Consider the following 21,814-nt stretch of genomic DNA (forward strand, 5'->3'; position numbering starts at 1 on the left):
TTTCTGGAGGATCAAGCTGCTGACTGAGAGCATCTTATCCACATCTATACATGTACCTCCTGTCACTTGTCTGGCCTCCATGCCTCCCACACTGACAGAGACCTTGCTGCTCTTCTCCTCCCGCGGCTCGACTTTCACGACTCCCTGCAGTAGCCTGATGTTGGCGTCATCTATGTAGCCACTGCTGTAGTAATACACACCGGGTGCAGTGAAACGGTAACCAAAAAAGCCTGAGGGGAGCGAGAGAGAGAGAGAGAGAGTTTGTAAATATGTGACATCAAATCATGAAGATTTCCTGGACATGTGTGTGCATTTGTCTCTCAAGCATGTTGAACATGGCACACAGTCACATTCCTCATGTGTCTCATATCTTGTTTATCACAATATCACAGATGCTAAAAGGAAAAAGGTGAAGAAGAAAAGGTACCAATTATAATCCACTAAGAAAAGGATGAACATGGACCATAATGCAATGTAAGAAAGTATTAGCTGCAATTATACCTTTAGGATTATGACCAGTTCAATTTTTCTCTCCATTCATGCATAGAATCTACAACTAAGCACATGTGCATCTTAACTGTATATATATGTATTTACTGTCATAATACTTTTTATAAATATGTTTTTAAGCTCCCTTCTTGGCCAGTTCTTGCTTTAAAAGGGGATTTTAATCTCTCAATATCACTTTTATCTGATTAACGAAAGGAAAAGAAGAAGAAAGAACATATCAACACAAACCTGTATAACAAAATAACACTCTACAAGCACTGAACATCACAAATTGATGTGTATAAAACAATTTAAGCGTGGATTTTTCTTTTAATTTTAGAGAAGCTCAATAGCAATGAGGGAAAAGTGTATTTTGATAGTAAATGAGAGGGCTCTTTATCATTTCTGTTGAGGGCTAGTGACTCAGTATTCTACCTTTCGTTGTCTTGGTCTCTCCACTGTTGAATGGTCCCTCTTCGTAGATGGTGCCACTTGGGCTGGAAACGCTGAAGACCCGGTACCCGACTCTCTGGAAGGCTGGAGCCTCCCAACGCCACATTACTGTGTCTCCAACAAATACTGTCAGTGAGGCAGGACTCCATGCATACCCTTGTCCATTAACTGGAACACAGAGACAAATGTAAGGTTAGACTGAAATCCATACATGCAAACAGTACACACATAATCAGATAGATTAATACACACAGGAGCAATTTCATTGTCCGAGGTTATGGAAAAATGGAGGTCAAACTGGTTTTGAAATACAGATTTAGTTTGACACCTGCAAAAAGGATCGAAACGTAAACATACTGTGGTGGGATCCCTGGTTGGTGACGATGTGGGTCTTCTCCTCTGACAGTATAACACACTGCAGCTCATTCTCTGAGGCGGCCTTCACTTCACACTCAGCTCCTCCTGTCACACCACAAACCAACACAAAACATGTATGAGATCATATTCGAAACTTGGTGCAGTTGCATTATAGTACTGCTTTTCCATATTTGCATGTAGTTACATCACAGTAGATTACCACCAGCTAGTAGCCCTACTAGTTTCCCCTCAACCATTATTTTGATGTCCAAGTCCACTGATAAAGTCTAATTGTTCTGTAGATTACTGGCAGAGATGATTGCTGTGGTAATAAATCTAATGTGATATTTCTGGACCTCGTGTTGCTTACCAACAGAGACTTTGTTGTCAGAGGTGTTGTTGCTGAAACCAGATCCAGAAACAGTCAGCCTGGTTCCTCCCATTAAGGAGCCAAACAATGGGGAGATGCTGTAGATTTCCAGGATGTATTCAATGGTGGCGTTCACACCGTTGCTATGAAACAAAAAAAAGCAGAAAAGAGTCCAGTTGAGTCCCAAATGAACCCTGTTATCTGGCTTGTGAGCAAGATTGATTATGTAATATTATCTGTTTTAATAACTGACTTTTGTGAATTTATTATTTAAGTGTGTCATTAGTTATATATAACACGAAAATATAAGTAGCTAAATATAAGTAAAAAAGAATACTGAAATGTCTTTTGTAAATATCCTTTTTCGGTGTGCATGTAGCCATTTGTTGTGTTTTCTAACTTGCTTTTATTTGATTTGTTGTCTGTATTAAATATGAGTAACTGTGTTGACTGTTGGATTTTTGTTGGTGTATGTTTATTATCTAAAAAAAACAGGGGTCATTTTGTACAGTATGATGTAAAAGTTTTGATAAAAATCCTTATCTTCAGATCTATTCTTACATCTAAAGCTTCAACAGTTCAACAGCTCATGTGATGCCTTTTTGACAAAATGTTCAAAACATTTGTCACAGCTGGCGACGCTATCAGCAATCTTTCAGTTGGTATGTGACAGATGGATTGTTGCCTGTGAGAGTATTTCCAAATCACTCAGCGTAAAAATGTCTTTCACAGTAGCTGTACCTTGTCTCAGGGTTGCCACTGTTTCCAACCTGTACATCCACCTTGTATGTGTCAGGCGGCAGCACAGGGAGCAGACAGGTGATACTTGTCGCCGTCCACTGCACAGTGACACACTCCTTCCCGCCTACGAACACAATGCTGTCATTGTCTTGGCCTCCCAGGTTCGAACCCTGGATGGTGAGAACTTGATGTCCTACACAACAGGAGTCAAAAAAGAAAACGTCAACTGATGAAGGAACTTCTAGCATTCAAGTGCGAAGATAATTAGCACTTGTCACCTTATTATTATTTCCTCTCTATTTTCAAAAAGTATCACTGATTATTCTGTAGATTAACAGAATTGTTGTGTGGATGCTTTTGTATTTTTCACTATAATTACATGGGAGGACTTGTTAGTTTCTTCAGGGTCTCAAGGTTTAGCAAAAGCAAGGGGCAAAAACAGAAAAAACTTGCAAGTCAACATTACACGACACAAGAACAAAACTAATGAGATGACAGCGATAACAAAAGGTTTCCACATGCTCCTGGCGACAGTGGCGTCACATGCCAACTCTGAATAGTAAAGCCCAAAAACATCATGCCTCTTCCCTTCATACACATATAATTAGATTGATATATTATTTTCTTCAGCCATCAGAGAGGCATTTCTATAATCACCAATTCACACACCCCTTAACATTCTTGTGTTATGTTGTTTGAAAAAAACATTAATAGGAAGAGCCCTTATGTTGACTATTATTGACAATATTGACAAATGTACTATGCCTATAGATAACCGAGTGGTTTGTTTTGCGAGAGCAAATAAAATGGGAAATATTATGAGGTGTGGCATTGAAACACAATGAATAAACATTAAAACCTTTTTGTTATCATAAACAAAGGACAAGCAGACTATTTATTTTGTCTATTGCATTCCCTTTACAGATAAGCTTTCTATTGACTTTTAAGAACCAAACCCATCCTTCCCCATTAAACTTGACTGTTCATTTAACCATATCAAATAACATAATCCAAGCACTCTTCTTGGTTTACCCGTCTCAGTAACACTTTATAATGATCCTAAATGTGTGAATACAATTTATAAAGGCCCCCAAAAAAAGACTCAACTCACCAATCACAGTGATGGTGCTGGGACTAAGGCCTGAGATCTGGGGTGTAAGGTTATTATCGTAGGTGAAGGAGCTGTCGGCTGTCTGACTCATGTTTCCCACCATCACTGTGACGGTCTGTGATCCTGCAGTTCCCTGAAATAAGTAATATAAGCATTTTTTTTATTAATAAATAAGTAAAAGAAGTCAAATAAGGGACTAGTGCCTGGAAAAATGAAGACAAACTATTAGCCCGTCATGTTCTAATGATTTGATGAAACAACAAAATCTTCCACTTCGTTTTAGTATGTGCCATTTTGCTGTAATTGCCACTTGTGCTCACAGCAAAAAGTAGTACATAGGCTCGCTTTAAAGCAGCCACACAAAATGCCATTTAGTCAGTCGTTTCAATATCAAAATTAGTTAGATACCTAAATTAATCTACAAGTATAATAAATGTGGTTTTGCACACTGATGTTTTAGCATATAAAAATGTATAGTAAGTGATTAGTGCCCTCTACTACAGCTCTTTGAGTTGTAAAGATGAAGCAGGGAAAATAACATCCATAAAAAACAGTAGTTTGCAGTCTGTGCACTTACTGCTGGCGTTCTGCATTTCAGCTCAGTGTCACTGGCGTAAACCACTGTGCACTCCTCACTGCCGACAGTAACTGTGGTGTTCTCGCTGAAGCCGAAGCCTCTCACTGTCAGCAGTGTGCCTCCTAGGAAAAAATAAAAGAAGATAATGGTTATACTTTGTAATAAAATGAGAGTCACTATTTGCTAAAATTGTATGTGTTTTAAGGTTCCAATTGCACAAAATCACTGCACTATTATATATGTGGACTGTTATAGAATAAAGTGATTCTGCTTTTGATTTTGAGATAAATAATAACAGACTGGGGTACTTAGGCCAATGTAGCCGTTGTACTGATTTCTTTGAGTAATCTTACCTGCCACACTTCCAGAGAGCGGGGAGAAAGAGGAAACAATGAGCTGGTAGGTGAAGTGGAGCATGTCGCCGCCTGTGTAGCGTGAATTACCCAGAGAGGGGAAGCTAACTAACACGGGGTAGGTACCAGCACTGGAGCTGCCCAGGCTGCACACCTGAGTGGTAGCTGAAATACAAAATCTGGTTAAACTCCTACCACTGGATAATAAACAGCCAACTCATTTTAACAACGAGATACAGTATTCACTTCACTCCAAACTTCTTTCACTTACCCGTGATCTGTTCAACATGGCACCTGGCCTCTCCCACAATGATGGAGGCATTTTCACTACTGAAGCCAGTCCCAGTTACGGTCAAAAGAGTCCCCAGGCCATTAGATCCTGAAAAAGTCAGCAATATTATTATAGATACAACATTCACCATCATAATCATCTATCACCATATAAATATGTACAGGAAGCCTGAAGTTTTAATGCTTTTCTACAAAAGCTGACAATTCACTAAAACTTGACAGGATTTTTGTCAGTGCTCAGAAATATTTTATAACTGATATTGAATAATTTGTAGTAACCAGTAGCCTTTTTGTAATGTTTGATTTTACACAACTGTTTGCTTTGATTAAGACAAAAGGAAATTGGTTGTATATATTACGCCTAAAAAATATCAATCAATAACCAATAATGCCTCATGTTGAATGAACAAACAATATTTTAGAAGGACACCTTGAGATGGGCTGATTCCAGTCACAATTGGAGTCGTGTCCTCAGACCACTCAAACCCACAGTCCCCAGAACACTTTGAGGGGATGCCATTGATGTAAACCTCCACCTGCAAACATTATCACAAAACTCTTAATCAAAAATGTCAGGACAAAGTTTCACAACATGAAAATGACACACTGGGTTGGACTAATCACTGACATGAAATTACTGCTACAGCAGTCATAACAACAGAATAATCGAGGACAGTAGCTGTCAGTCACTTCAACACAAAGCAGTCATTTAATAACATGCAAACATAACAATCAAATCCTTCCTGGAGGCACGAAATATACAAATATAGCTGCATTATGCAACACTACAGACACAAATAGGACTTGCTCTAAGGATTTATAGTAAGCAAACACACCAAGTAATCCAGCGACCAAAGCAGACATGTGTCAGACAGATAATGGTGAAACCCAAAACCAGATGTGCCTGAGGCTTTTTCACTCACGGCTGTACCTGTGGTTTGGTTTCCCAGACACGCAAGAAATCTCCTGTCAGGCTTCGGATCAACAGTCCTCCCTTTGTATTCTCACGGGCTGAAACAACTACGTTTTTGCCAACAACCGAGGAGCTGTCAACCTGTAATGAGAATAAATCACAATCAGGACTCAAGCTGCTGGTCTCTTTATGCCTGTAGAAACTTTAATGGTTGGAACAGAAGACATTCAGTAAGAGTAAATGCTGCTAATAAAACATATCACTAACACCGCAGTTACTGTATTACTACTAGAACAGTAGTACTGTTTACTGTACTAATACCATTACTGTTACTAATGGTATTAGTTAAGTTTAGTTTTTACTTATAATGAAAAGGCGCAGCGTGCACAGCTCCAAATCTTAAACACAGTATCATGAAAACATGAATTGGTAAAACACAGTACATATAAATATAAATGAAAAAAGGTGGAATTAGAGACACAAAAACTAAACAGAGTTATGCAGCACCAATCAGCTGACAATAATAGACATTGTCAAGATTAATTAGACATCATAACATTTTGAAATGATTTCAAAGGAATCAAATAAATATTGGGCATTTCTGGTTTTACAGAACGGAAGGTGACGATTGTCAAACTGTCTCGTATTACTTCTGCAAATAAAATCTTGAGTAATGAAGATAATTTGTTAGTAGAGTGTTTTTGGGCAATGCACCAAAATGAACTAAAAAACATCAATAAAATAATGATGAAACAAGAAGTGGAGTCTGACCTGGATCAGAGGCTGGTCTCCAGGTTTAGTGAGCCACTTGACCCTCCACGTGGGGCGTCTGCAGCTTCCATGCCATTCAACGTTGACCTGACCCATCCCTGAGATTCCCTCCAGAGCGTACTTCAGGTCCTCCTCGCTGATGTCCACCGACAGACCTGAGAACAAGCACTGGTTGTGTTAGACACCTCCCTGCAAAAGCAACTGTTACTTACATATGTTGCACTGCGTGAATGTATGTAGAAGCAGCGTGCTGCATGCAGACATATGGAGTGATATGTCTGGCTCAAAGTCTTAACTACATTTTTAACTGTCTCTTTGCAGGGTATCTGAGGTACTAGGGTCCATTTGCACAAGTATGGACTGTAAAACTACAAGATGTCAGTATGGTTTTTCACCAATATCACAAAGACAAACTCCTAAATATGGGGATGTTCGTCCATGGGGAGCAGTAGTTCATGAGCAGGAAATTTGAAAGATTCAAAACAACTTGCTTACTTACAGGTGGGAAAGACACACTGGTAAAAGAATGACTGAAGTTATAGGTAATGTATTTATAAAAACTTCATGGATGTATTTTATAGTCATGATGTGATTATTTTAAATTACAAGAGACATGAGAGATACCTCTCCTTTAATCAATTCTGTTTTGATGGACACAGTGTTTCATTTCTCAGTGTAAAAATAATTTACAGGTTTCTGAATGTTAGTTTTGAAAAAAAAAATCCACACTTGAAAGTCAAAGCACTTGTTTCAAGTGTCATCATTTTGTCATCTGGGAATTTAAGAAGCCCAATCACTGATTGCATTACAACATTGCCTGAGTCATTGCTCCAGCTCTCTTTGTCTTTGTTTTGTGTACATCAAGTTTTCACAGTACAGTAGCTGATAGGAGGAGTGATTGCGTGGGAATCAAGGAGCCTTGGAAACTGCCCAAACATCTTGTGCATATGTTAGCTTCTCATCACTACAACAGCAACACTGGCATGTAAGTAGCTTAAAAGTCAGTGGTCCATGTTGGGTCACAAGGAGTTTAACCTTTTGGGTGATCCTATCTATGGAACAACGTGCATTCAGCCAGGACAGTTAAGAGCTGTTAAAATGCAAATACTAAACGTGCCCGTCTGACCCACCTTCAGCTCGGCCTCCATAAATCTCCACATCAAAAGTGCCGTTCAGAGGAGGGGTGGCTCTGTGAGGGCGAGTGATGGTGACGGTGACTGCTTCCACCCTGAACTCAGCCATGTCCTCGCTGCTGTTGGACATCTATAAAATACAAGAGGAGGATTAAAAATATCCTTTTACCATTTTTCTAGCACACAAGCCTCTTCTCAAAATCCTAAATAGGATGTCTCGCGTTTAACATCACCATACTGAAAGTCTAGACTGAAAGAAGCATTTTTCCCAAAATGATAACCTTGATGTAAGAGGACAGATCTTTCTCTGTTCAGGGATCAATATGTGGAACTCTAAACCCACAGAAAAATGGATCATGAATGGTATCATTTTAAGCTCAAGTTGAAACTGCTTTTAAAGTGTAGCCATGTAATCTTCAATGATCTGGAGTTTGTCACTGACTGACTGACTTTATTGTGTCATTGTTTGTGTTTAGAGCGGTTTTGTATGTATTTTCTTTTTGTGTTTTGTGTATTTGTATAAAGGCCCATCTACCCCATCTATTGCTAGCTAGATTAATATACATATTATGGTATTGTATGTGGCACTGGTCCCTGCCATATACGTGTAATAAACATTAAACAAATCAGCTTAGTTATGAAAACAACCTGCTTTTGGGTACATTTTTGAGTATTAATTTTTTAAAGAAAGTGACATCTATATATATTATTAAATGCAGAGGCAAAAGGCTTTTGGAATCATAACAAATACTGCAGAATGAGGTAACACTGGATTGTCAGATTAACTGTCTATTTAATTCAAACACACATAAGACACTACACCCTACTGTCACACTTTTCCGTGCCAGTCGTTATAAAGTAGCCTGTCACTGCTTCCACTGCAATCTGTTAGGCAAATGATGACTGTACAGCATGTCGAGGCATGAGACACATACAGGATCATTGTGGCGCCTCTCTGTACTGTAAGTTATATCACATGGCTGTGGGCTACAGAACATTTCCTCTTTTTTTATGAGTCACACTACTGAAGCAACACTGTTCCTTTAGATGTGACATCTGGTTTTCCTTGTGGATAGTCCTCATCTTTGCTGTTTCAAAGAAACATTATCGGGATCTATTATACAACTTTGTATATGCTTGTATTGTCTTTTTTGTTTATTTTATTGGAACGTGCCATATTCTGGTTGGCACATTGGCTCAGAGTTAAGCACATTTGCATTTCTGGTCCCAGCCCTTTCTTGGAAGTGTTTTGAAAAATATTGTCCCGTTAAGAAAAGATTGAGGCTCAAGGAGGAAGGTTTATGTTTTGGGGAGTGTCTGGTTAACTGACAGGTGGCTGCCACTTGCTTACTTCACTTCAGCTTTACCCTAGGCTCCAACCCTTTGCCCAGATTTGTGTTTCCTGGCTCTGCGTAACATGATGAACCTAAACTGGACGGACAGTACATTTGTGTTTTCCTGCAGTCTACCCTGCTGCCCAAAGATGGAATATGTAAGTGAAAAATAAGGATCAATGTCACTTGTCTTTAATGTGACATTGTTACATAAATGTAATTAATCAGTTACCTGCAGGAAGCCAACTCCTAACAGTGGGAATCCAAAGGCACATTCTACTGGTGTGGCTTTGATCTTGTAGCTGATCTGTGAAGCAGTTGATGTAACTTTGTTGACAGCGATCACCTCGAAGGAATAACCAGAGCTCTCAAAAGGTGGAGGCCTCCTCTTGTGCGGAACGGCTGTAAGAAAACAATGCAGTGGAATAAAATAAACTGCTGAACATTTAAGTTTTAGTATTAGTGAGCAACAACTGCAGAGTACTACTGTTACATCCAAAGAAAAAATTATACAGTTGACTTTGACATTAAAGAACGGCTCCTCAAAATCAAAGCTACTATCAAGCTGTGTACCATTTTCATCACTTGTGGTGGGTCTCTTTCCGATGTGAATGGTATCCACATAGAAATCTGCACCAGAGGCGTCTTTGTAGAGGTAAAACTCCAGCAGACTGTATTTGCTTCCAATGTATTCTGTCTGCAGGGAACTCTGCAGATCCATGCATTTGTAACTCCATCTGTCAGGAAATAATCACATTTATACGCTACAATTTTGCTGAGAAGTTTGCATATATCTGACAAATTAAAATCACTTTATGGTTTTCACTGACTTTTGGCCCTTAGTGAAGAGAGTGTTGATCTTTGCGGTTTCTGTCTTGGTTTGGCCTTGGCTGTTGTAGTAAGTGAACTTCATTCCAACTTCATCCTTCAACATTCCCTTGTGTGCAAAGCAAAGCTGCAAAGAGAGGAATGAGAAATGTTTCAAAATATTTTATGATGGAAAATGAAGAGTAAGTCACAGTTCAATAACCTTTTAGAGACAGTATGAGCAAAGATTTAATTACACACTGGGTCCAAACTAGCATGTTTTAGTACACTTATCTACTATTTTCTTGTTGCATCCATTTGTCCATTTACAGTATACATTCTGTACCAATCTAACCAGCTGTACAAAATGAACAACAATGAATAAAGCAGTGTGTTTTACCATGGGATGCTTGTCCAATGAAACTGGTCCATAGGTGCCACCAGACTCTTTGGTGTAACTGTCCTTGAAAAGAACCTCAGCATTCTTCAGTGACCACAGGCCACAGAAAGCAGAGTTTTTCACTGGAGTCCCTTTCTCAGCACTATTGAACTGGTGAGTGCAAGAAATCAGAAAACTGTGAGAATTCAAAATCAGATGCTCTCCAAAGATTTGTTGGTATTTCAAGGTATGAACATATGAGTGCTCGTCACATTTGTTTGTTTTCTCACTCACTTTTCCGGCTACAGACAACAGAGATTTTTCTGCACTGTACAAAAAAATTTGTCAGTTTTTTGTCCCCACTGACCTGAGAGTTGTCCTTTTCAAAGTCATTGAAGTATTTCACATCAGTCCCTTCGGTGGTCAGGATCTCAACAGGACACTCGGCTTTCATCATGTTCTCCAGAGCCAATTGCACCTGTTCACAATTACACTCCTGGGTATTAGTATTGCAGAATCTATTTTGACAGATATCATCCCAATCACACTGAATCACAGAATGTAGATACTGTATCTGAGCACAAAGAGTGACAGAAAAACTTCAGGTTTCAGCATTTTTACATAACAGACCTCAGACCCAGTTGCATTAAAGGGGATGGGCTTTGTCGGGACTCCTCCCCAAAGAAGGGTGAAGGTCTGCATGTTGCTTCTCCCCTTTGTAACCTCAGCAACAGTGACGTTGGTGTCAGAGCCAAAAACCTCATAGTGAAGAGGTTTGAAATCCCCTGCAGTCAAAAAAAGACACATGATCATCTAATTTATTGCACTTTGGCTACTAAAATCATAAATACAATAGATATCATATAGCATAATGGTCTGTATAGCTGAATCTGCAGGAATTTGATTAAAAGATTCTGAAGTCAGTTTGCATGTGAATTAAATGTAACAACCACACACTTCATCAACTCAACAGTACCCAACTTTTCCCTGACTAGCTACTTTTCTGTCTTTTCATACCTCTGTCAGAATTGAATGTGATTGTGTAGTGAGATCCTTGACTGTCGCTCTGTTGGGTGACCTGGACTGTGTCGGGTTTGATGGACCAAAGGCTGTTCAAGGCTGCTTCCACCATAACTGCTGAGGCGCTGACAGGGATTGGTCCTAAAAAAGAAAAAGACAGAGCTCATGAACAAACACAATGGCTAGTATATACTGTAGTTTCATTAGATTAGAGCGACAGGTTTAGTTTTCATTTTGTGGATAAAATGTATGTAGTCATGGCACATTAAGATAATTCTTGTACAAGATACAACTGCACAAAATTGTTTAAAGGATCATGAGGAAGCATATGGGCTTGTATACTCCTTTAGATTAGGGCAACACTGTCAGGTTTAGGGATTTAGATTTTCTTTTGTGGCTGCTAAACGTGTACGCAGTAATTGTAGAGCAATTAATGTGCAAGATACAAATGTATTCAAATGTCCAATTATAAAACACATTACCAGTCTTTGCGTCTCCATAGCCCAGGCTGAAGAAAGTGCTCCCACAAAGATGGCTGGGGCAGCTGCTGCTGACGGTAACCTTCTGGACCTCTTTGACTCTGGTGATATTGCTGGGCCAGGATTCAAAGGTTACCACCTGGGTAACAGTGAGAATGAGCGAAGGTGAGCCAGAGAAGCGAGAAAAAGGTGGGCACATCAACAGGCAGAAAAGTCATTCCTTTAGAAGAGGAAGAGAATTTACAGTTTTTGTTGTACCCACCTTCCCTCAACCCACTACATTTACTTCTACCTCATTTAGTGATTTCATACATTCTCCCAAATGACTTTTAACAAACCCTGGAGAGCAGATGTGAGTTAAACATGACGGTGAAGAGATTAATACGTTTTTTTGTTCCACTGTTTAAATTAATAGTTCGACATTTTGGGAAATACGCTTATTCACAGATTGATAACACTTTAATATATGTATGTTAAATATGAAGCTGGAGCCAGGAGACCATGTTAGCTTAGCATAAAGACTGGGAACGGGGAAACAGCTAGCTCTGTTAAAAAGACCGCCTACAGTATCACCACCTCTAAAGCTCACTAACTATCACATTATATCTTTGTTTGTTTGTTTAATCCACACAAAAATTTAAGTAAAAAATAGTGTCTTCCTTGGACAGAGCCAGCTAGCTATTTTCAGTCTTTATGCTAAACTAAGCTAACAGTCGCCTGGCTGTAGCTTCATATCTAGCGTACAGATAGATGAGTGGTATCGATCTTCTCATCGTATTTCCCAAAATGTCTAACCATTCCTTCAAGGGGAGGTGAGTAAATAATCTGGGATGTGTTGTGTTTAACAGAACAAAGATACAGGTTAGCAACAGGTTAGCAACTACACACAGTACCTGTTCCTCATCGAACACGTCATATTCAGCCACGATATATTGAACCTCATTGACAGCATCGTCTGTCTGGTCTTCTGTGAAGGAACTCTCCTCTTGGAACAAGGCAAGGTTGACACTAGCCACACCGTTATATTCTTGATGCAGAATTTCCAAGTAGTAGCTACAGAAAAAATAGTTTTTAAATTATTTTCAAGGGAAACTAAGTTCACAGCAACAATGAATACGGCGTACTATGAATTAATTATTTGTAGTTTTCAAGAGCTAATTAGAGCCATGTACTTACGGTTTTCCTTTCTCTAGAGCCAGTACTTCAGACTTTTGGGATTCCAGATTTGTGTAATATGGGACATAATATGACTGGTACGCAACTTTAACCTAAAGTGAAGGTTGTTAAAAAACGTTACAGGCAGGAAAGATATGAGGATTTTGACTGAAAATGTTTTAATCACAAAATAATACATACAACATCTTTTTTTAGGTTATCTTTTATTGTTTCAAATGGAAACATAGCATGATTTATTTAGATTTTGTACACTCAGATGATAACAGTGGGTGTGATTCATTCTGAACTAAACTCTCTGTTCATACCTTATCTTCTGGGCGGCTGGAGTTGCTGAGGTAGAGCTCACATCGGTCATCACAACTGAGGTAAATCGTGTAGTTGGCGCTGGCTGGAGGGACAAAGAAGCCTCTGGATCGTGAGCTGAAATAATTCAATACATCAGCAAAGACGTGGGGCATGGAGTCGACCCACTGTGTCCAGTATCCAGTTGTGCTGTCATTGTAGCTGCGAATGTCAGTCAGGGAACGGGGTCTTGTGTTGTTCCACACCTCCATCTTCAAGCCTCTTCCACCTGGGTTTAAAATGGAAATAAATGGCGGTGTATCAAAATTAGAGTTGAAATGATTAGTTGATTAATCAATGAGTCGACCAGCAGAAAACTAAACGGCTACTATTTGATCATTTATTTTAATTTTTCAAGCAAAAATGCTAAACATTCACTGATTCCAGCTGCTCAAATGCGAGAACTTGCTGCTTTTCTTTGGCATGTGATAGTAAATTGAATATTTTTGGGTTTTGGACTGTTGGTCGGAAAAAATACGACATCTGAAGATGTCGACTTGGATTCTCAGAAATTGTAATGGGCATTTTCCACTATTTTCTGACATTTAATAGACAAAGCTTTTAATCGATCAATCAAAAAATAACCAGCAGAGTAATCGATTATGAAAATAATCGTTAACCGTATCTCTAATCAGAAATTATTATTCAATATATGGGTGGCAAACTGTAATGCACTCTTACACAGCATAAATAACCACACAAGGAATGAACGTTAAATACATTCATAGATTAAAATACCTTTTTGCTTCTTTTGCCTAACCCAAACAAATTCAAATTTGCACTCTTTTGCATGCTGCATACTTCAAGTAAATACCCTTGAATCACATGGGGCACTCAGGAGAGGTTTTCTGAAACGTGTCATCTTTTTACTCTTGAAATTATATAAAAAGCAAGGAATTAATGCTCTTGGTCTTATTGTTTGGTTTCAAGCCACCAAGATGACTGTTAAAGTTCAACTTGTTTACAAAATAAATCCTGATGCGAAAGGTTGTAGAAATCAAAAAACGGTGTCTGTATCTGCTGTTGACGTCAGATCTGTGAGAAGTCTTTTGTATGATGTATGATCAAAAAGATGCGCTTTTGTGGCAGTCAGATAACAGATCGTCTTTTTACACTACACATCACATCAAAGTCCCTGAGTCTTGATGAACTGTGACAAGTGATAGGATGAGATCATTATCTTCAAGACGACAGTTTTGTTGACAAGTAGCACAGATGCTTCTTCCAGTGATTGTGTTGTTCAGATAATGACACAGCACAAAATAACGCAACAGGATGGATCAAGTGTTGGTTGCATGACATCAAAAGACCAAAGGAGAGAAGAAGAGGTGTGTTCTCACCTGAGTATGCTGTCATGTTGTTGTTCAAGTCATGCTTGGCGGTCCTGCACATAATTCTGTCATCTGACACACTCTGGATTTCACAAGGTAGGCCTGAAGACAAATCAAATGATTCAAAGCTCATCTTAGCTCACAATAACTTTCCACTGACACAATAACACAGGCTTCACTTTAGGGAATAATTAACCACAAAGTGAAAATTTACTCATTATCTACTCACCTCTGTGTAAGCTGAAATACTACTGAGTGTTGAAAATTACTAAATTTTCATTTTAGGGTGATATATTTCTTTTGATGTACTGAAAAAGCACATAAAAGCACAATTATGTACCTTGGCTGCATTGTTCCCTCAAGTGCATCCTCAAGTGCAATTTTTGTATTTATTTATTGCAATTTCCTCATTTAATCACTTATTTGTGATAATTCATTTCATAATATACTTAGTATTATGAAGTACAAGTTACGAGTACCATTCATTTTTGTTTTTCAGTGCTTCATTTTGTATATGGTACATCAGTGGTTTCCACCCTGAGGGGGTTGGGAGATGATTGACCATAAAAAATAATAATTTTGCAACACAAAATAATCTTAGTAAATGATTTGATGTATTTGACCTCTCCATCCAAAATAAAATAAAGAAAAAAATCTCTCTTTGGTCACAACCAGTCGACATATGCAACAAGTAACGGGGAATAAAAAATAGACATCACTTTGCTTTAAGAGGTCTTTAGCAAAAAAAGTTGGGAACCACTACAGTAGATGCTCATAATATATATAGTATTCTAGTGTTTTTCAAGGTTACTTATCTATACTATGCATACGTTTTTATATCCTCTTTTTCTTGCTGTGACACTTCTTAATGTATCCTACTTTATTGAGGTTGAGAGATTAAAAAATATTCAGGAAGAAAATTTGTGTGATTGTGTGAGCTCTGCGATCTGGTAGAAGTGGAAAGTGAGTCTGATATGATGACTTAAGATTTTTTATATTTTCATGAAATCCCTCAAAAACCTTAAATATTCTTGTGTATGCCTACAGATGATACACATTTTGAATAGTTGTTTAACTTTGATTTCTAAAAATGTTTTCTACCTTTAAAGCATGGAAGTAACAGCAAGATGGACTATAATTAGTCTTTACAGTACTTCGATTCCTCTGGTCGGTTACAGTTACATATGCTTCATCAGTAATATATCAATTTCATTGTAGAAATGAAGGTCTGAAAAATCTGATTAGGTAAACTATATAAATAGGTATACTTAAGTTTTGGACCATGTGTACTGTCATTTGACAGTATGCTCTGCATTCTGTATCTGGTTTATATTAATTTCTGGTGTCTGTTAAACCCTTGAATTCATCCAAGTCAATCATCATTATCTTTATAATGTGAAAATGTGGACTAATAGTGATTTACTTTTGATTTACCATGCTTACATGCCAGATTTTATGACTGTGTCAAAGAGCACTCAAAAACATGTTAAATGACTCTTGAAGTCTTATGAAAGCACACATCTCGTTTTGTCATGGTCTGCTGTGTCTCTAAGATTTCGGGAAGATTCTTTCCTCTACCGTGCGACAACTCGATGGTTTTCTTTTGTTTGTTGTGTCTAAAAAGTATGCCGTTGAAAAGGATTATCACCATCGCATGACTTAAGGCCCCAACAATGTGAAGAGTCTTGTTTTGTGGACACGCACCACATTATCATGCTGAACACTTTGTACTGTGTGAAAACAATATCAGCGAAGTTGTCATGGTATTAGAAACTGGCTACAGCTGGTGAGCTTTTGGTAAGTTTCCAGGCTGATGGTGCTGATTACCTCCAACGAGAACACGTGCTGGGAGATCGGTTTGGTCGAAGAAGCGGCCGTGGACGGTCAACAGGGTTCCACCCATGACACTTCCCTTGGATGGCGAGACTCCTGTTACCTCTGAACAAGAGACATAAAGATTTCACTGTAATAAGAATAAATACTACAGAGGAACTACTTATGAAAACTGGCACATTTATTGTGGACAAATGTCTTTCTGTCTAAGTTACCTGCAAAGGTCTGAAACATGGAGAGCTTGCCCAAAGCTGAAACCCTGTACAGGTTCTTGTCTGGTAAACTCCTAAAGATTTTAAAGAAATTAATTAATATTATTACAGTTGTTCATACAATAACATTGCAAACAATTTATCACCAAGAAGTCAAATCTTCAGGAGCTGTTTATCTATGCATTTTTCAGTTTATCTATCTGCACTTTCAAAGGTTGAATAAACTTAACTAATAGTGGTTAGAGATCTTTCTGAAACCATAAAGGTGTATGTATGCAAAAAATAAAAAAAATGCCAAATTGAAGTTGGCACGAAGTCAAATATTTTAACAATGCTTTACCTTCCAAATTCATCATCAAGAATGTAACTCAAGTTGTGATGCCCTGTTGGAAACAAACCATATTTATTAAAGGACAGTTTGTACAGTTTCAAAACTGATCTTTTTAAAAATATATATTAAGAGCAGCTGTAATTGTGAACAAAACCAGCTTACCAACATACGTCCCCGTCATTTTGCAGCTCATGTATCCCCAATAAGAAGATTCAGAATCCAGTCGAAGGTTATATCTTTAGAAATATTTGAAAAACTTTTAAAACTGTACAAAATACCAAATTACTTTTATTAGTATTATATCAGTTTTATTTAACACAACTTCATCACTCAAAAGATTTCTCTGCAGCTGTGAGATATCTGTGTTGATATGTTTATTGTCTATAGTGCATTTTGCTGTGTTTTTACTGTGATTTCATTTCTAAACACAATCTACATCTAGACAAACTACTTACAGTTCATCTGACTGCGGTTTAAGCAGCTCGCATGGCATCCCTCCCATGTAGGATCTGCAATGAACAAGTTCAATTTGAAGGTATACATTTGAATATTTAAATGAAATTGGTAGTTAACGAGCAAGCAAATAAATCTCTTCTGTAACCCTCAGTCTTACATTTTCTTAAAACAAGTGAATACATTTCAGTGGGTTGGAATCATTTCCACTGTTTTCAATGCAAATAAACATCTTTAAAGAATTTTTTTATGTCAGACTAGTTTCTTTAGCCTTTGTTAGTTGGTCTGCCTGCCTTCCTTTATAGGATATTGACAGAATATCATCATACAGCAAATGTCCTTCATTTAAAAAAAAAAACAAACTTTATTGCCTGGGTGAGACAAACTGCTTTGCAGTAATATGAATATTTAGAAAGTACATCTGTTTTATAAAATGTTTATACCTCAGGAATCTCACGTTGAGGCCATTGGAGCTCTTGTCAGTGTTGCTTCCATACACATCAGAGAAGATCCGTCCTCGCAGTGTCACCAAGGTGCCTGCAGTGATTTTGAACTGGGTTTAATATAAAGTTCAAACTGGACTCCGTAGAATCACTACATGCTGTAAAGTGTAAACACTGTACCTGGGGGACCACTGACTGGACTCAGAGAGGAGATAGTAGGCGTTCGAAACCAGACAGTCTGAGGAGAGTTAAAGTAAGAATGGAAAAAGACTGTTAGAAACCAACCAGTAAGACAAATGCAAAAGCTTGACTTGTAAATTAAGGTGTCTGTGTTGCATTAGCTGCAAACTTACAAAGATGCTGCATTGCTGTGATTTGTACACGCCTCTGCATATATTGCTGTCAGGAATGGGAACACCGTCCACGCTGACACGGACCACATACTGATCATTCGGCATGGCTCTGTGATGGACAAAATTAATCATTTCATATGGTCATGTGCATGAAGTGACTTACACACTTTAAAAAAAAAAAAGAAGTGTATATTCAGTAGAGTTCCCTTGGCCTGTAGGCTACCTGGTGTAACACAGGATCTTGTTGCCGTGTGTTGAGTCTCTCTCCACATCACAGGGGACTGACAGGGTGTTCGACACCAGGGTCACACGGTTGCCAAATGTGTCGTCTTTTGGATTCAGCTGGAACTGTCGCTCCTGGGCAAAACCTGGGGGGGGGGAATCCCACAAGTTTTGGATTAGGAGTTGACTTTTGTCACAGTTTAGAAACAAATAATCCACAGCTGCAGCTACTATAACTACCTCAACTTAATTTCTTCATCATCTCTTGGGCTAAACAGTTTCACAATATGGTAACTACAGTACAAACAAGATTCTTTGATTACTTTTTGACTTTAAAAAATCATTTTTAACCAATATATATTTAATTTATGTGTCATAATCTGTTTAAAGTCTCAGCTGATTTAAAAAATAATATTCCCAGTTATTCTTAAAGATTAATTAGGTCTGTAAAAAGATTTAAGCATCACACATTTTGGATTAAACGTCACCATGAACAAAACTGTAACCTGCCCTATCTGAGGATTACATCTCTTACCGTCTCCTGATATGGTGAGTCGAGTTGCTCCATTGGTGCTTCCGTAACGTGGAGATATGTTGTCAATGCGCTGAGCACCTGAGATATAGATTAAACAACATAAGAGATCTTTTTACCCCCTGAGCAGCGGGCTAGTGGTGACTTGTCAGAAAATTTGGCCAATTTTCGCATTTAAAAAGGCGCAAACTTACATCTAGACCTAAAGAACTCGATTAAAACAAATGCAGATTTGATCAACTTTCATTATTGTTGTGCTTTGTAACTGGCTACTTACTGCAGCAGCAGCACCAAAGCGCGAGGAGAGCCGCGTGCGCCAGCGGGGACCCCATCCTGGAGTTTTCCCAGATTTCCCTGCTGCCTCCTGCAGTCTGCTGGTACACCATTTAACAACAAAAGTGCAATATTAGAATATCCTACTGTCTGTAAAGCTTTTGAGGAAGTCCACATAAGGCCGTATTTCAGGCTGGTTTGATAATTAAATTGAATTATGACAAAGAGCTCTGAAAGAAAAGAATTGATTCTATAAGATAGGTAAACACACAAACTAGACGCAAGTCCCTACGTGATTATTATAGCAACACAGTGATTAAATGTACTAATATCAAGAAATGTTGAAAATATTTACATTTTCAAATTAGAATGTGATTTAAAAATGAATTTGGCCTACCTGTTGAAAACGCCGTTTAACAGTTAAATGCAGTAGGTGTTCTGTACAGGAAAGTGCACTAACTCTTTATACTGCTCAGTGTTCCGCCTCTCACCTGAAACTGGGAGGAGGTCAACCCACCTGAGGTGCACACCGCGGTCTAAATCTGTTGCTGAACTCAAACCAAACGGATTTGTCCTTTTCCTGTCAGACGAGTTACAGCTTCCCGGACAGGAATCTAAATCACGACTTTGATGGAAGTGAAGAGGAAGTAGTGAAACTATAAAAAGCTCTCAGTAGATTTATCAAGGGTCCATCAGCAGAGGTGGAAGAAAAAGTACTAATAAAACACTGTTACCTAAGTATAATCAAGAAAATGTACTTAATGCAGAAAAATGTCTCCTGTGACTGACATACTATTATACATAGGCCATATTATATCATTAGATTATTATTACTCTCTCTATTATTAAAATCAGGATTTTACTGGTTGAGGTGGAGTTCATTTTTAACTGTTTATGTGTTTTATATGTTATGTTATTATATGCTATGTTATGCATCTACTGATTATTTTATTATTTAATCAAGTGATTGTTCGGTTTGTCAAAATACAGAAAAAAGTGAGAAATGCCGTCACAATCACCCAGAGCCCAAAGTGGCAAGTGGCAAGTTTGAGATAATGAGTTGTGATCCCAGTAATAGAGAATTAGTAATGAGACAGTGAAATATGGGCAGCATATTACATCTCTACCAGAGAGGTCATGACTCTAGGTGGCCCTGTATTCTGACCTTCATCATTAAAAACTCATGAAATGTAAATAAAACTTGAGCATGTTGTTCGTGTTTTTTATTTATTTGCTATTTATTTCCTTTTTATTTAACTTTTTGTCGCATTGTATAATATTGTCAGGTGTTACTGTTATTTTGTCCACACCCTTTACATGTGTATGTACATATGTAAAGTTTATGAACTGTGCAACATGTTGTAGACAATTCTTAAAGATGTTTTGAATGTTTTGAACACTTTTTCCTGGCGTGTAAAGAGCATCACAGGCTCACAGAGGTGCTTGTGTGACCCTTGTTCCTTCTCATAGAGCTGAGAGGTTTTGAATGGCTTTACATCCATTAAAACAATAACAACTTCTTGTGTTTGACACTCAGGCAGGACTATTGCTCATGAAACAAAATTACAACATGAAGCAAACAAGGAGAGAGGAACCTGATTAGCTGATGAGTGAGAGAAATATAGTCGGAGGATACATTTGCAACTTTAGCAGCTTCAAGTGGTCGTGAGAGATTACTGTTAAAGTTTTTGAAAAGTAAAATAATTACTACCTTTAAACCAGATACTATAAAATCAGTAAACTATCCACTCCTCTCACCTCCATTTGGTCTCGGGAGCTGCTGGTACCGGTGGAGATTGTGAAATTGTGGCAGGCTCAGTCATAACTGGTGAACCCAGCACCTTTTTTTCTGAAATACAGAATCTGGAAGACATCAGATGAAAAAATATATGGAAACTTGGGAAACTATTTTTAGCTTCTCCAAGATTTTTGACTTTGTTTTCTGTATGCTCTCGCTACATTTAACAGAAAAAAGTATGCATATACTGGACCACTTTTGATGCTGAAACTCTGTAAATCTGTAAATTGGTTTGTGAAACACGTGCATCAGTGTAATCTTGAATTGCCAGATTACATTACCTAATGTAAAACGTGGCATTGAAGTGCTTTTAGCTCTTTGTTCTGCTTTCTTTCTTAATATCATCCAATATACACAAATTATAATACTTATATATACATTTTTATCTTTGAATTTTTACCCTATATATTTTGTTTTTATAATTCTTATTTTTACTCTTATTCTATTTATTATCATTATTATTTATTGCGCATTAGTTGTTTAGCACAGCCTTTTGCTACCTTGCATTTTACTACACATATTGATTGAATATGTGACAAATAAAAATGTTTGATGCTTAAATCCTTGAATCTAGTGTTTTCTATAGTGTTTATGAATTCACTATAATAATAAACAGAGTGTTCTCTATATTATTTTAAATCTGTTGTGACAGAAGGATTTGAGCTGATTGTGAGGTCTGAATATGACAGACTTGTTTTTCATCAGTAATTTTCAGTTTGTCAAAATGAAAACTTATTTGATTAGGAAGACAGAGGAGACAGAGGAGTGAAGCCGCACAGGAAAAAGGTGAGGCATCTTTTTATTTAATGGAGTCAAAAACTATACTAAACTATCTTTGCCTTCTGAGCTCATAAATAAAATAATTATTTTTCTTTTCAAGGCATGAAACAAACAGCAACAATACAAAAGGGTTACATAAATTTCAGCTGCCAATATA

General features: G+C 37.8%; 1 protein-coding gene across 1 annotated transcript in view; it reads right to left on the bottom strand.

Annotated features, from left to right (window-relative positions):
• Positions 1–19,494, bottom strand: part of pkhd1l1.1 (PKHD1 like 1, tandem duplicate 1) — a 48,076-nt gene extending 28,582 nt beyond the window's left edge. The window contains 37 exon segments of the mRNA XM_044171989.1: positions 57–230; positions 925–1,110; positions 1,300–1,404; positions 1,670–1,812; positions 2,411–2,603; positions 3,522–3,654; positions 4,099–4,220; positions 4,452–4,616; positions 4,723–4,830; positions 5,173–5,278; positions 5,674–5,796; positions 6,427–6,581; positions 7,557–7,689; positions 9,126–9,295; positions 9,467–9,630; positions 9,724–9,848; positions 10,101–10,250; positions 10,447–10,557; positions 10,710–10,864; positions 11,097–11,240; positions 11,582–11,717; positions 12,472–12,631; positions 12,755–12,846; positions 13,060–13,325; positions 14,437–14,529; positions 16,255–16,365; positions 16,476–16,546; positions 16,813–16,855; positions 16,966–17,039; positions 17,259–17,312; positions 17,700–17,793; positions 17,880–17,937; positions 18,053–18,161; positions 18,276–18,420; positions 18,810–18,887; positions 19,084–19,177; positions 19,477–19,494. Of these exon segments, the coding sequence (XP_044027924.1) occupies positions 57–230; positions 925–1,110; positions 1,300–1,404; positions 1,670–1,812; positions 2,411–2,603; positions 3,522–3,654; positions 4,099–4,220; positions 4,452–4,616; positions 4,723–4,830; positions 5,173–5,278; positions 5,674–5,796; positions 6,427–6,581; positions 7,557–7,689; positions 9,126–9,295; positions 9,467–9,630; positions 9,724–9,848; positions 10,101–10,250; positions 10,447–10,557; positions 10,710–10,864; positions 11,097–11,240; positions 11,582–11,717; positions 12,472–12,631; positions 12,755–12,846; positions 13,060–13,325; positions 14,437–14,529; positions 16,255–16,365; positions 16,476–16,546; positions 16,813–16,855; positions 16,966–17,039; positions 17,259–17,312; positions 17,700–17,793; positions 17,880–17,937; positions 18,053–18,161; positions 18,276–18,420; positions 18,810–18,887; positions 19,084–19,138 (4,504 nt within the window). The 5' untranslated portion in view covers positions 19,139–19,177; positions 19,477–19,494.
• Between the last annotated feature and the right edge of the window lie 2,320 nt (positions 19,495–21,814).

This window comes from Siniperca chuatsi, linkage group LG17, assembly GCF_020085105.1.
Source record: "Siniperca chuatsi isolate FFG_IHB_CAS linkage group LG17, ASM2008510v1, whole genome shotgun sequence".
Lineage (NCBI taxonomy): Eukaryota > Metazoa > Chordata > Actinopteri > Centrarchiformes > Sinipercidae > Siniperca > Siniperca chuatsi.